Below are 22,093 nucleotides of genomic sequence, written 5' to 3'. Positions count from 1 at the left end.
ACTTACCCTCCCTTCTCTGTCCTGGTCCCTACTGACTTGGGAAGCCATTTTAGCAAGGAATCAAGACCGTTGTACTGTCACACACATCCCAGGGCCCCCCAAAATATTTGCCTCCCCTTATACTGAAGGTATAAAGAGTACTCCAGGAGTGGAGGGAAGAGGAAGTAATTCTAGGAATTAAGATGCAACTGAGAATAGTTGAGGCAAGGGATAGGGGAGCAAACTCTCAAATACTCCCTCTGGGGGCCTCTTCCTACCTGCATTCCAGTGTCTTGAGATGGTGGGGGAAGGGCTTCTTGGTGGGGTAGGGATGGAGATGGAGAGTGGACTGTGGTGAGGAGTTTCAACCTCTGACTACTGTAGAGATGAGAGCAGATGAGAGGAACAGGGAGAGGAGAATAAGAGTGAGCAGTTCCCTAACAGAATGGCCTTCTCCAGAGAAGGTGGAGGGGCACCCGGTCCACAATTCCTCTCCCTGCCCTCCGAGGGCTGCAAAGTGGCAGGCGATTAGGCACAGCAGAGGATGGGCAAGGGGTGACAGTTTCCAATTGTCCCAAACAACTGTCTGCTCACTTGACAAGGAGTTTCAAGAGTTTAGGAAAACCAAGTTCCCACTTGCCTCTCCTCAGGTGCTGTCCACCCTCAGGTCTCAGCCCTGGCAATGCCCATCCTGGCTCTCCACAGGTAATACTTCCCCAATAGCCTCACCCGGAGCAGCTCACCAGCGGCAGCCAGCCCAGAGAAGTTGGGTGGGTGAGCTTCAGCTCCCTCGCCAGAGCAGATGGTGGCTCCCTGCTGCTGGAACCCTGAAGGCAGGTGGCGACAGGCACAGAGGTGGTGGCTTTAAGATGGCCACGGGGAGAAACCAGGCTGCCCTCCCAGGCGAGAGGGGACCGCAGTGGCGCTTCCCTCCTGCTGCGCCTCCCGCGGGAGCTCCTCCTAGGGATGGTGTCGCGCGTCCCCGCACCTCGGGGCTAGAGGTGGGCGGCACAGCACTGATGGGAAGGAGAACAGGCCCTGACATTTCCAGGCCTCCTCCTTGGGGCCTTCGGCTCCAAATTTGACTGCTGAGCGTTGCCACCTGTTCGGGTTTTCGCCAGGATTCTGAATCCCGCGCCGAGGGGAGAGACTGCGCCACAGCCACGGAGTTAGAAGAATCGAATCCACATCGTGTGCCCAACTCGAAAACGCTTCTTATCAAATACCCCGATTCCACAATAAAGCTGCTAAATAATTCAGCAGCCTTGATAGGAAAATGCAGCTTCCCAATGAGCGCAGTTCATTTAAATGAATGTCTTTAAAGGGGGCTAGGGAGTAGAGGCTATAATGAATAAGTTAGCTAGGATTTAATGTGTATAAATGCTAAAAAGGTAAAAACAAGCCGATCCAGTGATTGCATATGAAGCAAATAAAGAAATGTGCTGCATGCAGAGGCTGGGAGTTTCAAAAGTCTCCTCTGTATTTCATACATTGTTATTTCTGAAAGAACACTGCCAGATTCCTCCCGGATAGCCTCCTCCCTCATTAGGTAAGCCATCATATGGATGCAGTGAAATATTGCTTATTTTAAAGCCTTCTCTGCAGGAAAGATAAACTTGGCTGTGTCTTAACAAAATTTGAAAACAGCACTGGAAATTATATACCATTTAATGTCAAACCTTTGACCTTTTAAATAAGGAAATAAATAATACAGAGTGAAATCTGGGTGATATGGAAAAGAAATCCTGGAACTCTAATAGCATCTGATACTGAAACACACACATCCACAAGAGTATTTCATAGTAGATAAAATATTCAAATTTCTTCCAAGTCTAATGAAGGACTGGAAAGAATCGAGCTAATTTTAGAACTTTTCAGTTGAAATTTGATTTCGATATTATTTTTGTTCATCTTTCAGAGAAACTTAATATGTATCTTGTGCCAGGCAAAATAGTTTTCCTTCTGGGGAACTTCAAAGGTAACAAATACTATAAAACAACAATTTCATATCAGTTCTGTGAAAGGGATTAAAGTATTTCATTTCTAGCTGTACTATACATTCATTTTACATTATCTTTCAAACCACCAAATTAGAAAGCCTTTACATTATCTTTCAAACCACCAAATTAGAAAGCCGGATTATCTATAGGAAATGAACTGAAATGGAAAAGGACCACCTCTAACTATGTATTACAAGTATCTGATACTCACAAGCCCAGTTTTGCATGTGCAGGGAGAGTGAAAGAGGGAATGCCTTGGATCTTATGCCTAATCACAGACCTGGACCACTCATTTTTTAGCCATAGATTTGATTTCTATTTCAAATTCTATATTAACTTATCAGCAAACATCTCTTCAACGGTATCAGTTAAATCCACAGGATGCAAATCTGTAGCTAATAACAGCAGGAAGCCACAAAGAAAAGCTTGGCTGGCATTAGCAAAAGGTTTCAGCCACAGCCAAGGCAAAAACAGATATATCACCCCAATCCTACCTCTCTTTTCCACTTGGCTTCTGAGGACCCATTCAGCTCCCCATCAGGGCTCCCCTTTGAAAACATCAAATAACACACCAATTATCTAAACATCAGATTTTCTATTTTTATTAAAAACTCACAAATTTATTCAACATGTTTTCTTTCATACAGTGAATGGTCTAATATGCACTGGAGGTCACACAAGCTTAGGTTTATTAGAACAATAAAAGACATATGAGAAATTTAATATATAAAGAAAAAGTAGCAGCTGTTGACTGCATATTTGACCATAAAATTTAAATATTTTGGAATTTTATTTTAAAGACACAAAAATAAAACCTGTGTGGGTCTATATAAGTCATATTAACAATTCCATGAATGTTCAACAGGACAAAAAATTAGCAAAGATGTTTTTTTTTAAACCTTGTAACACTTTTTTTTTTTTTTTAACACTTTCTCAGGTTGCTGGTGCCAGGCACCTTTACAGTATTTGTGCTATAATTATTCTATTTGGCAACTGTCTGAATAGCATGTTTTCTCTTTGCCGCGTGTAAACAACACCTTTTTACATACTAGCACAGTGAGCCGAAAGCCCTGCAAATCTGTCAGAACATCTACAGGAAAAGAAAAGGAACAATTTTGGTTGATTGCTCAAAACATTTTGTTTTTGAACAAGAGGTTTCAAAACAGGATATATTAGTAAAACACCGAACTCCTGAATTTAACATTATACGTAAACAGTTGACTGTTTTTAGTTCAATAGTCTTTTTTTTTTTTTTTTAACTTTTTGTGTGTGAAGGTAGAATACTTTTCTTGTACAGCTGATGTTCAAGTCATTTTACTGAGCGGTCTGGCTGGAGACCATCCTACCGAGTGTGTCCGTGTACGTGCGTTTGTGTGTATGTGTAGTTTTGCGAAGGTAGAAGAGTTGATACGGAGGGCTTTACATTTAGAATTTTGCAATTTTGGCAAAAACAAAAACCAAAAATCCAGATAGACAAAAAATATATATATAGTCCCACCTGATGCACGGCAGGTCGGCGTTTCTGAAGCTATAAGAGTTTGTTGTCGCTGCTGTTTAACTCTGAGACAACACTAATAAGGGATATCCCAGAGCTAGAATCCTCCTGGCTGGCCCGGGAGCGCCCTAGGCCGCTTCACTTCCTTCACCCGGCTGTGCTCACGGCCTCCCTCCCCAGGGCTCCTGGCATCGCCAATGGCTGTGCGCACCCGCGGCTGCCCTGGATGTCTTTTCGCCGCCCGCCTGCCAGGCGCACACGCCCGCGGGGTCTGTCTACGGATCCGGGTCCAGGTGGGAGTTGGGGAGAGTTCTGCATTTCCCTTTGGGAGCCCCAGTTCTGCACGTCGACAGCCAGTGCGCGGATCCCAGTCCCACCTCGAGGCCGATTTGGATCCTATTTCGTGTCCCCCTTTTCCATCCGGTCTCCCCAGAAGGAGAATGGTTCTCGAGGCTGGAGGAAGGGGGTGGGGACTTGCTTTTTATGTTTTTTTTTTTTCTTTTTTTCTGTTTTTCTTAAATAAAAGTTCATTTCTGTACAACCACGAACTCCGCAGACCGTGCGAGACCCCGCTACCACACGGCCGCCTCGTTCATTTCGGGGGGGTGGGACAGGTGGTTTCCGTAGGTCGCCCCACCGTTGACCGACAGCGACGAGAAGGGCGGGCTGGGCCCGAAGACCTCGGCCGACATGGAGTGCAGAGGCCCGGGCAGGCTGGGCTCGGGGCTGGGCGAGTCCCCGGGTGGATGCGCCAGGATGTCGGTGAACCGCTGCGCCTCGCTCGACGGGTGGTGGCCCGGCAGCGGGTGCTCCAGACCACCCAGGGGCGTTCCGGACGGCCCAGATGACGGCACGAAGGGTAGGTCCACTGGCGTCTGGGCCTGCGAGGACGGGGGACCTTGCGGGAAGAAGTCGTAGTTGCTCCCGGGCCCGTAGTACTCGCTCTGGTAATCTGCGGAGCGGCGGGGAGGGCGCACGACGTCAGGGCCCGGCCGGGGGCCGGCGGGACCGAAAGGGAGGGAAGACGCGACCTCGGCGGGCTGAGGAAGGCCACGCGGGGAACTCGCCGATCGCGGGGAGCCCTTGCGGGCCTGGGCGCAGGGAGGAGGCTGGGCGCAAGCCCGGGAGCTACCCCTTACCAGCCACCCCCGTCATTCAGGGCCGGGAATTGGGCCCTCGGTCTCGCCGCCTCCCCTTGATTTACTCCCAGACTTCTCCCTACTCGCCCCAACTCTCCAGTGGCTTACAGAGAGCGAGGCGTGCGTCCCCCGCGCTGCCACCCGCTTCCAACGAAGCCCGCCCCGACCTGGCCGCGCCCCGCCACTCGGCGCGCACCCACCTCCGTAGAAGGAGAAGGGGCCGTTGGGGATGAGCTCGCCCGGCTCCAGGCGGTCCACCAGCGGCCGCATCCGGCGCGGACTGCGGAAGAAGGCGTGGCGCCGGGCGCCCAGCGCGCTCAGCTGCTTCATCCTCCGCTCCTTGGAGCGCCGGTTCTGGAACCAGACCTGCAGCACATGGCGGCGGGGTGAGGCCACCGAGACTCCACCCCCGACCCCGAGGTGCTCCGGGCCTAGCCAGCACCCCTCCACCGCCCGGCTAGCCCATTCCGCGCGCGCGCGCGTGTGTGTGTGTGTGTGTGTATGTGTGTGTGTACGGTAGTGGTGACGGTGCGATCTCTGACTAGGACCACTCAGGGCGGACCCTGAGCCAATGGTGAGCAGGAATCCCACAGGAGGACCTGGACAGGCCGCCCTGTCTGGAGGGGTCAGTTGTGGTATAGCTGGAGTTTTTCTGACAGTCACACTATCACAGTTACAGCTTCTCTGGGGCTGTACACACGTGGAGACTACGCCTCTCCAAAATAATGTCAGACACACACCGCGTTTCCATTTCACGGTCTCTTGCAGCAACCCTCCTCCCAACCATGACAGAGACACAGAAACAGCCTGTGATACCAAAACCCACAATCTCCTTTTCACACCCATGCACAATCTCACAGTGCCAAACATACTTATCCACAGCCTCTTGTCAATAGTGACACAGACACACGACTTCTCATTCATGCGCACAGGTTCTCACAGTCTCCTGTAGGCCTCAGGGCCTTCCGTGTTGCACACATGTGCACATGCACAGCCAGCCTCCCAGGCAGGTACATCCACCCACACCCACGCAGGGCATCCAGGCCTGGTGAACCAGACACCTAGCACTGAGCCAGAGACTCCCCCTGGCCTGGAGCTTCAGCAGTCTCACCTCCTTTCCGCCCACAGGCCCAGCTGCCTCCAGGTAGCCTCCCATCCCCATTTCACTCCAACCCGCTGGAAGCAGAGCTGACTCCCGGGGGAACCACCTCTCTTTGGAGGGGAAGTCCCTGATCTGGGGCTTGTCTAATTGGAGCAAGCGATCACAAAGTTGGAGTTGCAGACTTAGGAGGAGTTCACTTTGTGCAGAAGGCAGAGGGACTGATTGACTCTGGGGGACACTGAGACTTCTCTGACCCTTCCGAACCCGAGGTGGGGGTGGGGTGTGTGCAGAAAGAGGGCTCCCCACCCTCTCTAGAGTGTTCAACATTTCTCCTTCTCCAGCCTCTGGCTGAACTCCTCTCCCTCCCCCTCCACTGCCACGATCACCTCTGTTGGGCTGGGAAGAGGACTTTCTAGATGCTGGAAGGCATCAGGCATTTCATAGGTCCCGCAGGCTGGGGATGTGTCTAGGCACCCCACCTCCCACTTCTCTCTGGATTCTGTGCTCTCCCGGGCTCGGCCTGGGTGCCCAAAGTGGCAGTGTGGGCCTCTGTGGGATGGAGAGGCGCGCCGGGGCCTGACCTGAATGACGCGCATGTTGAGGCCAGTCTCCTGCGCCAGCTGTTCGCGGATGTGGCGGGTGGGCTTGGGTGTAGCAGCGAAGGCGGCCTTCAGCGTCTCCAGCTGCTTGGCTTTGATGGTGGTGCGCGGTCCCCGCCGCTTGGCGCCCAGGTTCTGGTCGTCATTCTCGTTGCTACCCCCTTCCTTGTCCGACACGTTGGCGCTCTCCGAGTCCTTGGCGTCGTCCTGCGACGGGTCTTGGGAATCCGGAGACAAACTGGGGTCACTGCCCGTGGTGGCTGAGAAGAGGGAAGGGACAGATGAGCCGGGGCCTTGGCGAGCCTTCCTCCCCCAGGACCCGCTTGCACCTAGCCAGCCAGGAATTGGGGCCTCACCCGAGTGAAGGCTGTTCTCTTTGGCAACACTGCTGTTACTTAGGTAATCCTCTTTGCAGACGAACTTATTCTCGTCGATGATGTAGAGTTCCTCGCCAGTGGAAAGCTGCTTGTTACACATCATGCAGGTGAAGCAGTTCAGGTGAAACACTTTGCTCCGCGCTCTCCGCACCAGGTCGCTAGGGGAGATGCCCTGCGCGCAGCCTGCGCATTTGGTACCGAAACACCTGCGGGGGGTGGGGGGGGGGCGGGGGCGGGGATGGGTCAGCCAGGGGCAAGGGGAGACAGGCGGGGAGAAAGATGACAGCGAGAGAGGGGGAAGATGTAAAAAGTGGAGGAAGTAGGAGAGGAGGAATGGAGCACAGAAAGAAGGGAAGAGAGAGAGATAAAGAGAGGCAGAATTCCGGTTAAGCAGGTGAGGAGGCAGCAGGAGAGAGAGCGCGGCACCAGGGAAGAGCCAGGGAGGAGATACACGCGGTTAGAGCCAGGGGCCCAAGCTACCCCCCAAGCCCCAGCCTCACTCCCACCGTTATCCCAGAGGAAAGATGCGTCGTCTAAAGAAGGTGGCAAGGCAGTGACCTGTGTGGGCGGGGGGGAACAGGGGCACTTATTTTCCGATTAGATTCAGAAAAGTCGAATTATAATTAGAGCTCTATATAAACGTGCGCGGAGCGCCGCTTTTCTCTCCTTCATCGCAAAAGGACCCGCACATAGGCGTGGGGTTGGCGAGGTTAGTCCCGCTGTTGGTAAACAAACATAGCCGCGGAGAGTCCCCCGCAGCCTTAGCGGGGCCGCCGCCACGCTCTTGCCTAAAGCGGCGCAGGTTGGCAAAAGCGGGAGCTGCGGGAGCTGGCTCTGGGCGCTCTGCCGCGGGTTGTGGAAGCCAGGCTCAGGGACCCACTGGCAGCGGGTATGAGTACGGTTTGCCACCCTCCCTCTAGGATCCAGTCCTTGAGGAAAACCGAGCAGCCCGCGGAGGCTCAGAGGCTCAGCCTGCGCGTTCTCCCGAAATACCAGCGAGTACGGAGCTTTGCTTCATGGTTCCACGCAACTCAACCCCAGCCACGAGTCCTGGAGCGGCACTGGGGACAGCGCGTCTTGGCCCTCTGAGTGGCTTTGAATCCCTCTTCCTCCTGTTCCCTGGTTTGAACTATGACCACAAACTCAGAAAAGCAGAGACTAAGTCAGCCGAGTAAATTGCGAGATTTCACATCCGTAGGGTGGAATTACAATTCGCATTTGTGCCCGTTCTTCTCTGTTGACTTGTGTGTTTGTGTAGATGGAGCGGCAAAATTGTGAGTGTACGATAATATTATTAAAATGCTAAACGGATAAGCGGGGTAGGGAGAAGTCTCCCCACCAGCAAACTGGAGGTCTCGGCTTTCCCCCAGGTTTCAGCAAGGAGGTTGCTGGCTGTGGCTGGCAGTTTCCTAGGAGGACTACTGAGCAGAGCCCGTGGGAGTCGGAGTCGCCTGGGGCTGAAGCCGAACCACCAGACAACTTCGGCAGCCAGGGAAGCAGGAAAAAGCTCCGGGCACTTCACAGGCTACAGTGCAGCAGTTTGCCCAGGTCTGCACTCGGAGGCATGTCCGGGTTTGGGGAAGACCCCCGGGCGTGCAGGATCCGCCTTAAGGCCCAGGTCTTTCCTGCCGCTGACAGGGCAGGTGGCGCAGACACTCTACGCAAAAGGCTCGGAGCTTCCCGCCAAGACCTCTCGGGGTCGGAAAAGGTAGTGGCTGGGAGGGAGCCTGGGCTCAGCCTGGAGGGCAAACAACCCCGAAGGCCTGGAGAATGCAGTTGCTGCAGAGCTTGGCTCAGGGAAAGACAGCAGTCCGGGCTACAACGCCCGAGGCTGCCCTGTCTCTTCCAAGCTTGAAGGGGCTTCTGGGCCGAGTCAGGCTCAGATCCTTTCTTCCCAGGCACGTGCAGCCAAGCACAGACCCATAGTTTCCAGGATGCAAGCAGGGCCGCGTCCCGGGCTCCCAGCGCGCCAGCTGGCGGAGAGGCGGGCGCCCGCGGGACTTGGCTGCCCTCTCTAGAAGCAGTTCCTAACTGGGCAGCGAGGCCACGCTAACCTCTGATCCGAAGCTGGCCGGGAAGGGCCCACGGGGAGGGAGCAGCAGAGGCGTGGGAGGAAAGTACTCACCGGAAGAAGTCGTTCTTACAGTAGAGTTTGCCTTCCCTGGAGAAGCACTTCTCGGTCAGGTTGCATTTACATTCACAGCACTGGACGCACTTGACGTGCCAGGCTCTGTCCAGCACGTTCAAGAGAAAGCGGTCCAGGATGGGCCTTTTGCAGCCGGCACAGTGAACCATGGTCTTTGGTTTGGTCTGATGAGGCCCAGAGAGAGAGGGGCAAAGTAGAGCCCAGGGGATGACTCCTGAAGACAACCGGCGCGAGCTCCCCAGTCTCTCCAAAAAGAGGACACACACTCGGCCGTGCAAGCCAAAACTCGCACCAGGAAATCAAAGTAGGGTGGAGGAAACGAGGCTGATCGGGGCCTGGGGGCGTCTCAGTGAAGTGTGCAGCCGGGGAGTCCCGGCGCCCCGGGCTGGAGCGGCGCCGCCTTAGCTCCCGGGGCGAGGAAAAGAAGTCTCAGGCGGGAGAGAATGCGACCTTTCTGCTCAGAGCCCGCGGAGGAGTGAAGGTCAGCGAGAACGGCGGCAGGAACGGAAACAAATAAATAAAAACGGAGAAGAAGAAGAAGACGACGACGACTCGCCGAGCTCGGGTTGCGAGGAAAGCGCCGCTGAGTTCTCCCGGGCTTGAGGTAGAGCTGTCAGAAGTCAAAGTGCATCTGCTTTTGTCGGGGTATGAGGGCGAGTGTGTTCGTGCCAGGCTGCCCACCACTGGGATTTCCCCCCTCTTTTTAAAAAAAGGGAAGAAAAGAACAAAAGGAGCAGAGAAGCTTTGGATCCTAAACTGCCGGCATTGCGCCGCGGGTCTGGACGCGCCGAGCGCCCGCGCTGGGCCTGGGGGAGGGGGCGAGGGCCGACCGCGGGAGAAGGGAAAGAGGGGAGGGTAGGGGGAAGATCTTGGTGTTGATTGCTGTTATTGCTTAGGTTTCCCCGCTTTTGGAGAAGTGTTTGTGTCAATCGAAAACAGAGAGGGACAACTCCGGGTGGAGGCAGCCAGGCGCACTCGCTCCTTCCCTACCGCCCCAGCCCAGTCACCTCGGCCCTTGGCCTGCCTGGCGGCCTCCGTGTCCTCAGGGCGACCCTCCCTGCGCCCGGGCTCCTTCGGGAGGCACTACGGGCTGGCTTCTCACCGCGCCTGGCCGTGCATCGTGGCTCCAGTCACAACTCGCGGCCGCCTGGGCGCACAGCCCCGCATCGCTCGGCCCACGCTCTGTCTGCCTCCGTCTAACCCCACAGTCGCTCGACTTTCTCTCCTTTTCCTTTTCCCCTTCTTTTTTTCGTTGTGGTGGCAAATCTGGGTTTCCTTTCTAGCCTCCTTCCTTTTTTTGTGTGTTTTTCTTTTGCAGCAGGAGGAGTCGGGGAGGAGGGGGGCAGCTTGGAGAGCTTAAAAAAAAAAAATGTCCTGGCGCAGCGGCTACCCTAGGCGGGCGGCTGGAACGGCTCGGCGCGGGCCGCCGCTGTTGCCGCCGGGGCCGCGGCTGGTTGCTGGCCCTCCCTGGGCGCGTCCCTCAGTCCCTGGTCTCCTGGCCCAGTCGCCGCCCCGGTGCGTCTCTCCCCAGCTCCGGCGGCTCGGTCACTGCTCCTGGCTGTTGGCTGAGCTCTGGAAGCCCCCTCGCCTTAATGCAGCGCCCGCCGACGTCACTGCGGCCTGCGACCAATCAGCGCCTCGCGGTCCCTCTGTAAACCATTCTGCATCCCCCGGCCCGGGAGAGTGCGGGGAGACCGCGTTTAGAGGATCAGTGGCGGCGGCACCCGCGGCCCCGCGCGGCGCGGACGGCGGGCAGCACCGTGCCTGGGCCCCCTCCTGCTCTGGTAAGGCGTGGGTTTCGATGGGAGGGACAGAGAGAGAGAGCGGGAATAGGCGCAGGCGGAGGCCAGAGTTCTGCTGTAGAGTGAGGGTAGTCCAAGACCGAGCCTTGTGGAAGGTTGGGGTGCAGCCGGGTCCAGAATCCCAGGCGGCTCCGCTGCACTCCTGGGCTTTGCAGTTCAGCGGCTGTTGGCATTGTCCGCCCGTACTTTCTTGACCTGGAAGTTTGTCCCAAGCGCAGCGCACATCTTTGGAGGGGGAGGGGGCTCTTAGCAGCAGAATCTCCTTCCTCCCGTCCCTCTTTCTGTGCCCCCTCCCCCAAGCCATCCAAAGTCCACAGGGTCCGGGTCCTGGGCGAGCTGAGTGCCAGTCTCCCGCAGAGCACTCTCGCAAAGTTGATTCGGGAGGTTTCCTGATGGGGGCGGGGAGACCGGAGGTGCGGCGCCGGCGCGGGGGAAGGAGTGGACCAGGAAGCGCCTCGGGTGAGGAGTTGCAACCCTGGCGAGAAAGTTGTGAGAAAACTGTGATCCAGAGACACCTTTTACGTACAAAAACAAACGACTAGGCGGGAAACCGGGGGCTCCAACGGCGGCTGGGGGTGGTGGTCGTGGCGTTGGGAAGAGGGAAGGAGGAGGGGGGTGCCGGGATGCCAGGAAGAGGCTGCAGTAGATAGGCGTGCAGTGTATGAGCAGCGTGTGCCGGGATTCCAGTCCTCCCCTGTCCAGGTTTCGGGTTGGCACGGGCTTCCCCAGACAACAGCAGACCACACCCTCCATAGTTAACTAACTCCTCAGGGAACCCGTAACACCCTAATCCCGCTCTGGCTAGGAACTCGGGACCGCCGCCCCCAGGGGCTCATTTGCCTACACTTGGGGGACAGATCCTGGTCTAGAGTGCCTTCGTCTGGAAGGGTTACTCTAGTTTTTCCGAGCGCTCAAGTCAAACCCAAAATTCCGTTTCGACCACACCTGTTCTGGGTGGGCTTAACCAGGATTTCTCTTGAAGTGGAGTCTGAAGGTGGTTGGGCTGGGCGGTCCCACTTTTGCTCCCCGTTTTTGTGTTTCGGGGGAGGGGGTGCTAGGAAGGCTCATTTGGCCCGAGCATGGAAGGCAGTGATGGTGGGCGTCCCTCCGGAGCTGGCTGGTATTGTGGAATTGGCCTTTGGACCCCACTTGCGATGCGCAGACCAGACGGAAGCTGAAATGGGGGAAATGCTCGGGGAAGCGGAGTCGCAGTGAGCCTGGGCTGGCAGGGAATCCCGCTGTGCAGATGGAATACCCTCTTCGGACGAACGGAGAAGCTGCTACAGCGAATCTGGCTTGCGCTCCGTGGAACCGTGGGGTTTTAGGGCTCTGCCAACGCCCCTTTGCTGACTCCGCCCGCACCGCCCAGCAACCTCGAGGCCCACAGGCAGCCCCCGCCTTGCCGCCGGCGTCACCATGTCATGGAAACCTAAGCCGCGGAGACCCGCAGTGCGACTCGTTGGCGTTCTGCCCTGACCCTTGGGTACTGGGACCCTAACGCCTTCTCCACACTTTCTTGCACATACACATGTCGGCTCCCGGCTGCGGGCTGGAGGAGCGTAGGGGACTAGTCAGCTCCCGCGCGCCGCCGGCCTCCGCCGGTCGCTCCCAGACCCCGACGCGGGGCAGGGCAGAGGATGGAGAAGGCGGTTCTGCGATCTAGGGGGCGGGCTCCGCGGGCTCGGACTCGGCTTCGCGCTCCTCCTGCGGACCCGGCACTTCCTGGCGGAAGACGACCGGTACTCGGTAGGATTCTGGCACCCCCGGAAGCGCCAAGAGCCATGTGGCACGGGGTCCTCACTTCTTCCGCCCGGACCCCCAGGCGCCTCCCAGCCTGCTGCGCTGCGTGAGGACTGCGGGGAGGGGGCCAGTCCAGCCCTGCGGTCCTCACACTCCTCCCCTCCCCGCAGCTGTCCCGGTTCTCGCCGCCAGCGCCCTAGACCCAACCGCCCCTTTCTGGAATCTATAGTGGCCCCAGTCCCGGGTGGGTCGCCTCCGCCCCCGTCCCAGCTGGGCTCCTTCTCATGCAAAGCAGAGGGGTCACGGTGGAGTGTGCGGCCGTCAGTGGGACCTACCGGACGACAGCTGGACCTAGCTGCCGGCCCTTCCCCAACCCAAGGCCTGTCACCTCCCTCCGGTGGGCAGGAGGACGTTGCTCCATCCATTTGGAGGTGCAAGAACCTTGGGACCTAGGTATAGGGGAAAGAAGGCCCCTCCCCACAGACAGACCAGCGAGGCAGGGGAGTTGAGGGTGAGGACAGGACGCTCGCTCTAGGGCGTCGGGCTCCGCTCGTCCTGGTGTCCAGATGGCTCAGTAAACAGGTCCGCAGGAGCCAACCCTGGCGTCTCTACAAGGGAGGCCGGGAGCGCAACTCAAAGTGCGCCTCTTGGCTCCAGAGTCTATGTTTGGAGTCCAGATTTAACTCCTCCACAGGGACAGCACATTAGACTAATGATGGGTTTTGTTTTGTTTTCGTTTCCATTGAGCTTTGGTTTAAAACATAATCGGTCGCAGGGACATGGAGAGAAAACTGACCAGGCTTTCTAAATTCGCCATCTCCGAAGCCGCTCAGCTCAGCTCTGCATTTAAGCCAGTGTCCGTTCAGCGAAGAGCACCAACCTTCCCTCCTCACCTTCCCGGCCACATTTATTGTCTGCATCCTCAACTACGCAAGCGCTTTCCTACCCAACGTCCTCCACAGACCCACAGCCACTTACACCGCCCAGGACCTGTACATTCTGGACCAGGGTCCGCGGGGATCATTTTCGCCGATAGCTCGGTGACTGCAGATTCCTTTCCACTCTCCTCCCAGGCACCCCCGGATACGGCCCCAGAGGGCCTAGGAGGTGACTTTCACAGTCCAGGTTTCTTTTCTTGAGAAGCTCCTCGACGATCAGCCCCAGAGGGACCCTGGTCAGAACCCGGGTTGGAGAGGGTTCTGTCAGCCCTCCCCAGCTGCCATGCAGTTTGGGGAGCCTGAAGGTGCCCCTCTCAAACTTCCACCTCCCTTCCTTCCCCCGCCCCTGCCCCCGCCCCCTCCAGGTTCCAGAATGACGCTCGGCCCATGGACAGAGCCTGCCCGAGAGCCTGCAGCACTCTCGGCTGCTATTGATCCCGAGGATGGTGGCCGCCCCTGGCCATTTCCCTCCTCTCTCTTCGGCTCCAGAACAGCCCAAGGAGCAGAAAAGAGTGATAAGGCCGTAAAAGGAGGCGCCTGGGGCGTAGCCGGCTCTAGAAGGTTACCCCAGGCGGAGTACACACCCTGCTACACCCATCCCGGGGAAGGGAGGAAATAGCCAGCCCGGAGCACCCCTGGACTCTGCCGGTCCCAGAGGCCACGCAAACTCCGCCCAGACTCGGTGAGGCCGCGGTAATGCCACGCAGGGAACTGCGTGGATAAGGTCGCTCGGATCTGAGCGCCAAGGTCTCCCGCCTCTCCTTCCCGTCTAGTTCTCTCCGGACTCAAATTGCCTTAATCTCACCCATCACTCTCTCATGGAAATGATCTACTCGGTGCAGTACTTTACAGCTTGTATCACGGTCTCCCCTGAACCGTATAGCAAGAGGGTGATGGGGGGTGGAAGAGAAAGGTACTGTCTCCACTTTCCCGGCCAGGAAGCCCAAGTTAGGAGGCTTGTCCGAGATCCCTAGGTCAGAGCACTATTTAAGGTGAGAAGTTGGGTGGGGAGCTTAGCACCTTGCTCCAGTGTGCACTTTGCGCCTGGCCATGTTTTATAAGCAAGGGGGGCTTGGGCTGGTTAAGAGGGAGCAGGGACCGCAGGGCCAGGAAAGGGCAGCATCTGGCAGGCCGAGGCGTCACGGTGTGTGCCTGGCCTGGCTAAACAACTCGGGCCTCCCACGAGCGCTGGAGGGACCCTGGGCATGGGGCAGGGGCGTGGCGGGGGGAGGCAGGGAGCGGGTGGGACAGCGAGGTCAAGCGTGGAGATCCCAGTTGCGAGTCAGCTCCGCGCCGCGGAGCAAAGACAGGACGTGGATCATCTTGGGAGGGAGACGCTGAACTGAAGAACACAAAAGAGAGATAGAGGCAGAAGTGAGGAGAGAGGGACAGGAAAAGAAAATAAGGGCAGAAAACCAGAGAAAAGATGAGACGGAGTGCGGAAAAGCAGGCGGGGATAAAGGAAGGAAAGATCTGTCGCGGAAATGCGGGAAGAAGTGGAGGAAAAGAAACCGAAAAGAGACCCAGAGAGAGACCCAGCCACGAAGAAGGCCGCGGGGACGGGCGCGGAGCCGAGGGCCCTGCAGGCACGGAGGGGACGTCCCGCGGGTCTGGGGGTGTGCGGCTTTGGGACAGGCGAGTGCGTGCGGAGAGAAGGAGGCAGCGTGTTTGGTGCGAGACGCTGCGCCCGTGGAAAAGCGGCTCTGGGCAGGAATCCAACAAATAAATAAAACGTCTAAGACGGCGTGACAACAATGTGTATTTGGGTGCGTGCCCGTGTTCCTCTCTCTGAACACAGTCACACCCAGTAAGGAAGACAAACGGGGCTCGTGCCTCACAGTAATTAATCCTCACACTAACTGACTCTTTCCCCTTACCTAATGGCGGTGGTCACTGTCGATATCTGGAGAGATATCAAGTGGGGGAGATAGAGAGAACCCCAAAGCTAACGACCTTTGGGACTGGGATTGAGTTTTTTCTGGACTTGGCAGCTCTAAGCCCTGCCCCCCCCTCCACTTTTGGGCAGAGTTCCATAGATGTTGCTGCTTTCCTTCCCCCTCCAGGTTTTGAGCAGCATTAATAAAGATCTCCTCAGATTAGGGTGATGTGGTCACACACACTGAAGCCCTTCTACCGCCCGCCACCTGGGGAGATCAGTTTCAGAGGCTGAAAGCCACCCCTGTCCCTGGGACATTTCTTACCTCCCTGCAATACCAGCTCCCCCTCTCATGTTGTTCCCCCAGGGGCCCAGACCCTGCACCCCCTTCTTTCAGGCAGTACTAACGCTTCCAAGGACCTGGGCGGTGTCCTGCAGTCCCCTAGGGCAGGCGAGGTTTTGAATGGGCTGAGAAGCAGCCTGGGGTTGATGGAAGGAGAGCGGTGGGAAGTCAGGGCAAGGATGGGGAGAGGCTTCCAGAGACAACCCTCCTCAGACTTGGGTTTAGAGACACAGAGGCGCAGAGGGGCGCAGTTGCCACCAGGCAAGAGAGAGGCCTCTAGGGACAAAGGAGGGAAAGGTGGGCTCTATGCACTGTGGGAAGGAGCGCCAAATGTGTGAGAGGCAGGAAGGTGCTCATGTCTCTGTGACTGTGAGGGTGACAGTTGTGGTCTCTCTGTGTGAGCATGGGGAAGCCCCCTATGTTCCCTCACAGCACCCTCAGTTCTCAGACTGGGGAGAAGAGGCAGGGGACTGGTCAGGGACTTGATGGTCCCCTTGGTAGCTGAGTTGGCTGGAAGGGGTCCAACGCCCATGGTCTGTCTGGTAATGCAGCTTTGAGGCTTGGGTTTGGGAGGTGAATGTCAACTCTCACCCCTGTGAGGTGGCAGCTTTGCTCTGTTGGCCTCCTCAGAGGCTAAATAAAGAAATGCTGACATCTATAAACCACCCAGCCCAGAGAGAAAAAGGAGGGAGGAAGGGCAGCTCCCTAGAAAAAAATCCACCCCCCCAACCACTAAACACATTTTTAATTGTCCCTTGGGAACATTTGTACATTTGACCAAAGCAAATCTCAAAGCAGTGGCAGCAAAATGAGTCAGAGGGGCTGGTGGTCCAGAGAGAGCTGGGGATCGGAGATGAGGAGGCGAGGAGTGGTGGCAGGCATGTTTGGGAAGGTGAGAAACTTGGCTCCTTTCCCACCATCTCTGTCAAGCTTTAGAAAGAAAGTGAGCAGGAGAAATAAAGTTCCAGGGGAAAGAAAGAGAAGGGCATATAAAAGGCAAATCCAACCCAGAAAGGAAAGAAAGTGAAGAAGAAAGAAAAAGGCGGGGAGGGGGAAGAGACTATAATAAAAGAGGGTGAAGGCGGCCCCAGGAGGCTGGGCCTCGTCCCAAACCATCCGTCTTCATTGTCTCCGTGTGTGCAAAGGCAACTCCAGCATAAGGAAAACCCACTGTTGGAGCCGAGGCTTTATTTTATATCCTATACATCAGGAGGGAGGCAAAGCTTTATTTTCGCCAAGAGACAGATATTTTATTTCTCTCTTACGGTTTTATGTGTGAGAGATGTCAGGTTGCCACAATGGATGGCTAATGCATAGGCAAGAGGAAGCCGTGTTGGCATGCTGTGTGTCATGGGGTCTTGGGGGGGTGAGCGGGCCTGGGATTTAGGGCTGATGGGACACTCTGGGGGATTTCTGCTAAAACATCTCTCTTCATAAATCCAGAAGCGTGGTCAGCTCAACAGGGAGAAGAAGGAGTTTTAGAGGGAAAAGAGTTGGGCTTAGTAATAAACGAACACACAAAGGAACCGCTTACCTTCCAACAGGCTCGGGCAACGGGGGCACGACAGCCCCATGGAAATGCAGAGACCCATGTGCATGCACACAAGCGCCATTCACAGGGAAGTATTTTCCTGACACAAAATCCAATGTCAGTTTCCTTTCCTTTCCCCGTTTTATATTTTTCCACTCCCCTTCACCAGAAATCTTTTTTAACCTCCTCAGAGCCTTGGGGGAAAAGAGCCATTAATTTGCAAATCATCTGATCTGTGAAAGGATCAAGATGCCTGGTTTTCACTGCTAAATCCAATGTCTTGAGTGGACACAGAGGCACACACAAGCCCGTCATGCTGCCAACCCTTGGGAGCGTAGGTGCCAGATCTGAAGCCAAGAAAAGACTCCCTCTCCTCCCGGGACCTGCAGCTGAATTAAGCCTTAGATTCCAAACTGCATAATGTTCATATTTTTAAACCTGGAGAGAAGTGGAGAGATGAAGGGGGACAAAAAGAGGGGGAACTTTGTTAATTAACATGTTCCATTCAGGACTTAGACTAATTGTCTTCCCCACTTCCAGCCGCCCTCTGACCCAAGCCATTTCTTACAGGAGTTGCTTTTATTCATTCTCATGTCCTACTCTCCTCATTTTTGGATTAATATCTACGTGTTTAATATCTACTGTGGAGCAAAAACGTGACCACGCTCTTTCTTTTCAGAGGGTCAGAAGCAGCACAGGATTCCTAGACAAGGAGCGTGGAGACTTGGCTATACTGTCCCTGGCCATTGGGGAAGACATTTAGCCTTTCTGGGCCTCAGTTTTCGCATCTGTAACACGAGGGGATTCGGCTAAATGATTACTGAGGTCCCTTCCAGCTCCGACGTCCTCTGACCGAATAAGATAATGTGTGAAAACACTTTGTGAACACTAACACCGGATGAATGCCAGGGATCATTATTACGATTCTAATCAATCCTCTTTTCTCCACATGGATCTTGGCTGTTTAGTGCCAGCAAGCAGGCTAAAGGGGGCTGAAAGCAAGAAAGCTTAGCAGAGATGGAAAAGCTCTGTGCCATGGATGGGAAAAAAAAAAAAAAAACCTGCATCTCCAGAAACATTGTGTCTCTGTGTGCCCCCTGAGGCCTAGTGGGAAGCGTTGGGGAGGAGGAGGCCTGACTTGGTATGACCCATTTCGGTCTACATGGCGGCAGAGTGTATTTCTTCAAAAGCATTGTTGGTCTCCAAATGACTGACATGGGAACCTGATGGGAAGGCGATTTGCAATTGTTTTTTTCCAGGAAGAAAGAAAGAGCAAGGTGTAGCTGATTAGCAAGTTAATTATTTCAGTACCCCAAGGGTTCCAGTGTGGTGGTAAGTTGTCCAGCCCTGGTATAATTTCACAGTCTGTGCATTTCCTGGTGAGCACCTGGGGTGCCCGAGTCTGTCTCTTTCTCCTTCCACCTGCCTTGTGTCTTCCTGACGCACCTGGGGAGATGAGCAGGGGCTGGGGAGGTTGATGGTACAAGGTACACATTCGGCTTAGGCTGCGGGTGGGGGCCACACCGAGAACAGGGTGGAGGAAACCCAACTGATGCCATCTACCTCCGCTGAGTGTTTAATTATCTGGCCCTTTCTTCTTTAAAAAAATCTTTTGTTTAATAAATATTAATGAGGCTGGTTATCGGAAAGTGTAGTTGCCATGAGGTTATTTCCCCAGCCTTAGCATGGAAAGAAACTGGGTTTGAGGAGCCTTTCGGCCCCTCACCGCCTCCTACCCCCACCAGCTCTCCCATGCTCACGTTCCGCAGCAGCTCCTCCGGTCTCACTTCAAGATTTGATTTCCCCTTGGGGGAGGGTAGGGGAGGCAGGATCGTGTGGTCAAATGGACACTTCCCCTCGGAGAGATAAGTTGGACATGTGAACATTAGCCTCAAGAATTAACAGCTTCTGCCGCTCTCTGCTCTCAGGGCTGAGAGGGCCAGCCCGCTGCTGCTCCTTCGGAGATGGATGAAGGGAGGGCTCTACAGTTTACTTAAGAGTGGTCCCATCTGCTCAGACTGGCCTTTCATAAGGGGAGGGATTTATGCAGTGTCCTTGTGCACAGACCTGGGATTTGGCTGAAAACCTTGGGCCTCTGAGAATATTACTGAACGCTAAAACGTTCAGCCCTGGAGATGATTCATGATTTTGTCTGCATGGACAGGGTGTGTGTGTGTGCGCACGCGCACGTGTGTGTGTTTGTTGGGGTTGCACGCACAGTGATGATGGGTGCTATTCACCGTTCTCACTTTGAATCCAAATGTTAGGAAACTTTTTTTCCTTCTGTATTCACTCAGGAGACAGGCCCTGGCACCAGGCTCTGGAGAGCCCGCTTCCTGACTCCAGTGGTGCGAAGATGATACAATACTTTCTGGTGCTGACATTCAGCTGTCCCCCAAACAGGTTGGCTGATAACCCTGCTGGTCCTTGGAGAGGGACCGGGGGCTGTCTAAAAAGACAGTTCTGATGACTGCTTCATTGCTAGTGCAGAGGATTTGGGGTACAGGGGTGGAGTTAAGTCCAATTGCTGTTTAAATTGGACTTGGCCTCCTTTATTTTACAGTCCTAAGGGGTCTCCATAGGAGAAAAAGTAGTGAGAGAAACTTAGAACACAGGAAAGCAAGCATAGAGAAGAGTTTCTTGTCTCAATCTTGGTACTGCCGTGCCAAAATGAAGCCCAGGGATGGTTAAAAACAGATCCTAGGGGCCGGGCACCTTGGCTCAGGCCTGTAATCCCAGCACTTTGGGAGATCAAGATGGGAGGATTGCTTGAGGCTAGGAGTTCGAGACCAACCTGGCCAACATAGTGAGACCTCATCTCCAAAAATAAAAACTTAAAAAAAAATTTAAAAAACAAAAGCAAAAATACAGATCCTAGGGAACAGAGCTTTGAGGTTCCCTATGGGATCTTGGCCTGACTCTTGGGAGATGAAGAAGTCCTTGGTAAGTTTGAAAATATCTACAAGTGCCATCTATTCAGGGGACTAAATGTGATTTCTTTTCACTGCCCAGTGGCTGGATGGTTATTGGTGGTCCTACCATCTTGCTCATGTTCAAGTTTGGTCGTGTAGATGAAGACCCCAGCTTCCCAGCTCTTAGTGTTTCTTTTCCCTCAGGCCATTCATAATTTAGCTAACATTCTAGTCCATTGACCAGCACGCATTTTGAAAAGTGAGCTGGCAAGCCTGTAACTGTGTGCAAGGTTGTTCTCATTTAGGCTCCAGGAAGGATACAGTTTCCCCATAAGAAAGAAAAGTGGGCGAGAGGCTGAGGTGGGAGGTTGCTTGAGTCCGGGAGGCAAAGGTTGCAGTGAGGTGAGAACCATGCCACTCACTACCTTCCAGCTTGGGTGACAGAGTGAGACCCCATCCCCCCCCAAAAAAAAAGAAAAGAAAGAAAAAAATAAATGAAAGCAAGGAACTATTTATATGAATCTTTCCATGAAGGATTTACCAGTCTGATAAGTACGAAGTGCCTTTTCCTCCTGAATGAGTAACTATGTCAGTCAATGTTGAGGGTCTGCAGAACCTATAAAAAAATGCTTTCTTTGGTCTCTCAGTTTTAACATATGCTGGGGCTTGGGCCTGCCTCTGACAGACTGGGGAGGAGTAGACACATTCCAGAGACCAAGTCTTGGAGTGTTATCTCTTCCCCCACCTCAAATCCTCACCCTCCACTTTGTCTGTCTTTAGTACAAATGCAGAGACCTCCTAGGGAAGTGTGAAGGGATGGGTTTTCGTCAGGTTTGGGGAAGGAAGGGGAATAAGATGAGCCCCAAAGAAAGATGGGGGTCACTTGGAATTTTTAGATGACACACTTTTGTTATACTTTTTGTGTGTTGTGTATTATGTCCTACAAATCATGCATTTGTTACAGTAAGCCACAGTGTGTATGTGTGTTTGCCAAGTGCTGCTTGGCCAAAACAGTGTTAAATAAAATTGTAAGAAATGCTACCAGGGCCTTGCATGGGTTATTTAATTCTATCAATGATAAACAACGTTAATGTGTAGCATCTCAGTTGGCACAATATCATGTTTCATTTATATATGCTGAGATATATTTAAGCAGAAAGATACAGTTTTCCAACATATATATTTCTCAGTAATTACTCAGGGGAAGTGTGATAGAAACAGCAGAAACCTTTCTCTCTCAATAAACCTGCATCCTGCAAACACAGACTGCCAGTCACACTTAGCCACATGGCCAGCCAGCCATGTACATATTTTCGTATACATGCCTTCACGGGTAAGTGTAAATGTAGATTTTAGAAATGTAGATTCAGATTTCTGTACTGATACACGATTCTAGATACATGTAGCAGCACACACAGGCAGCTCTTCAAAGTCTTTGTTACATTTACACATTTTCTCACACACTTACCTACCCTGCTGCATAGATGGATGCTAACAGCAACATGCATATCATCCCACATGTGGATATGTATGTGTACACATGTTGGTACACTCACTGCCAAGTGCTGATGTGCCCGGAAGGATGTGTGCCCACATGCAGGAGACTGTTCTGCCCAGTCTCCTCCTGAAATGTGCATTTGTGTGCACGTGCACATTTGCACACACACATGCACACTCCTCCACCCCTGCTCTGGGGAGTACACTAAAATTCACTGACATGCTCCATATGGCCATGGAGCAGCAGCTGCCCTGTTACTCTTGGAGGCTCCAGACCTGGTGGACAGTTTTTTTGACCTGGGAACTGTGTGTTTGCCCTATGAACCCTGAGGCCTTCAGGATGGGAAGCCTGGAGGATCAGGGTCAAGATGCCAGCTTGTCTAGCCTCTGATGAAAATAATATGAAAACGCAGGAGTGGGACAGGGGGTTGGGTAGCTGGTCTCTGCAGACAGATGCCTCCAAAAGAGGATCGACCTTTTATTTGCTCATTTGACAAACATGTCAGAGAGGTATATAGGAGTCAGGATGCCTGATCAGCTTCTCTGATCCTGATTCTGCTGCCAGTTAGCTGTGTGGATCTAGGCAACCTGCTCTCTAGGCCTCAGTTTCCACATCT

At 54.2% G+C, this 22,093-nt stretch overlaps 2 protein-coding genes across 4 annotated transcripts in view; one reads left to right on the top strand and one right to left on the bottom strand.

The window, feature by feature from the left end:
• Positions 1 to 2,559: 2,559 nt before the first annotated feature.
• On the bottom strand, positions 2,560 to 9,710 carry LHX1 (LIM homeobox 1). The gene is made up of 5 exons (XM_030808008.1): positions 8,817 to 9,710; positions 6,671 to 6,897; positions 6,297 to 6,574; positions 4,814 to 4,979; positions 2,560 to 4,426 (listed from the first exon to the last, which is right to left on the bottom strand). Exons 1-5 carry the CDS (start codon positions 8,984 to 8,986, stop codon positions 4,047 to 4,049), a joined length of 1,221 nt encoding a protein of 406 aa, XP_030663868.1. The 5' UTR covers positions 8,987 to 9,710; the 3' UTR covers positions 2,560 to 4,046.
• Positions 9,711 to 10,180: 470 nt separating this feature from the next.
• LOC101179317 overlaps positions 10,181 to 22,093 on the top strand; it is a 29,909-nt gene continuing 17,996 nt past the window's right edge. Inside the window, exons 1-2 of one of the 3 annotated variants that reach the window (XM_030808010.1) lie at positions 10,181 to 10,621; positions 19,365 to 19,470. In XM_030808010.1, coding sequence (XP_030663870.1) covers positions 10,207 to 10,621; positions 19,365 to 19,470 — 521 coding nt within the window. In that variant the 5' untranslated portion in view covers positions 10,181 to 10,206. Of the gene's footprint in view, positions 10,622 to 19,364; positions 20,376 to 22,093 lie in introns of those variants that run through there. The other 2 variants (XM_030808009.1, XM_030808011.1) reach the window with 2 other exon arrangements.

This window comes from Nomascus leucogenys, unplaced genomic scaffold (assembly GCF_006542625.1).
Source record: "Nomascus leucogenys isolate Asia unplaced genomic scaffold, Asia_NLE_v1 Super-Scaffold_258, whole genome shotgun sequence".
Lineage (NCBI taxonomy): Eukaryota > Metazoa > Chordata > Mammalia > Primates > Hylobatidae > Nomascus > Nomascus leucogenys.
This window is presented reverse-complemented; position numbering and strand designations above follow the sequence as displayed.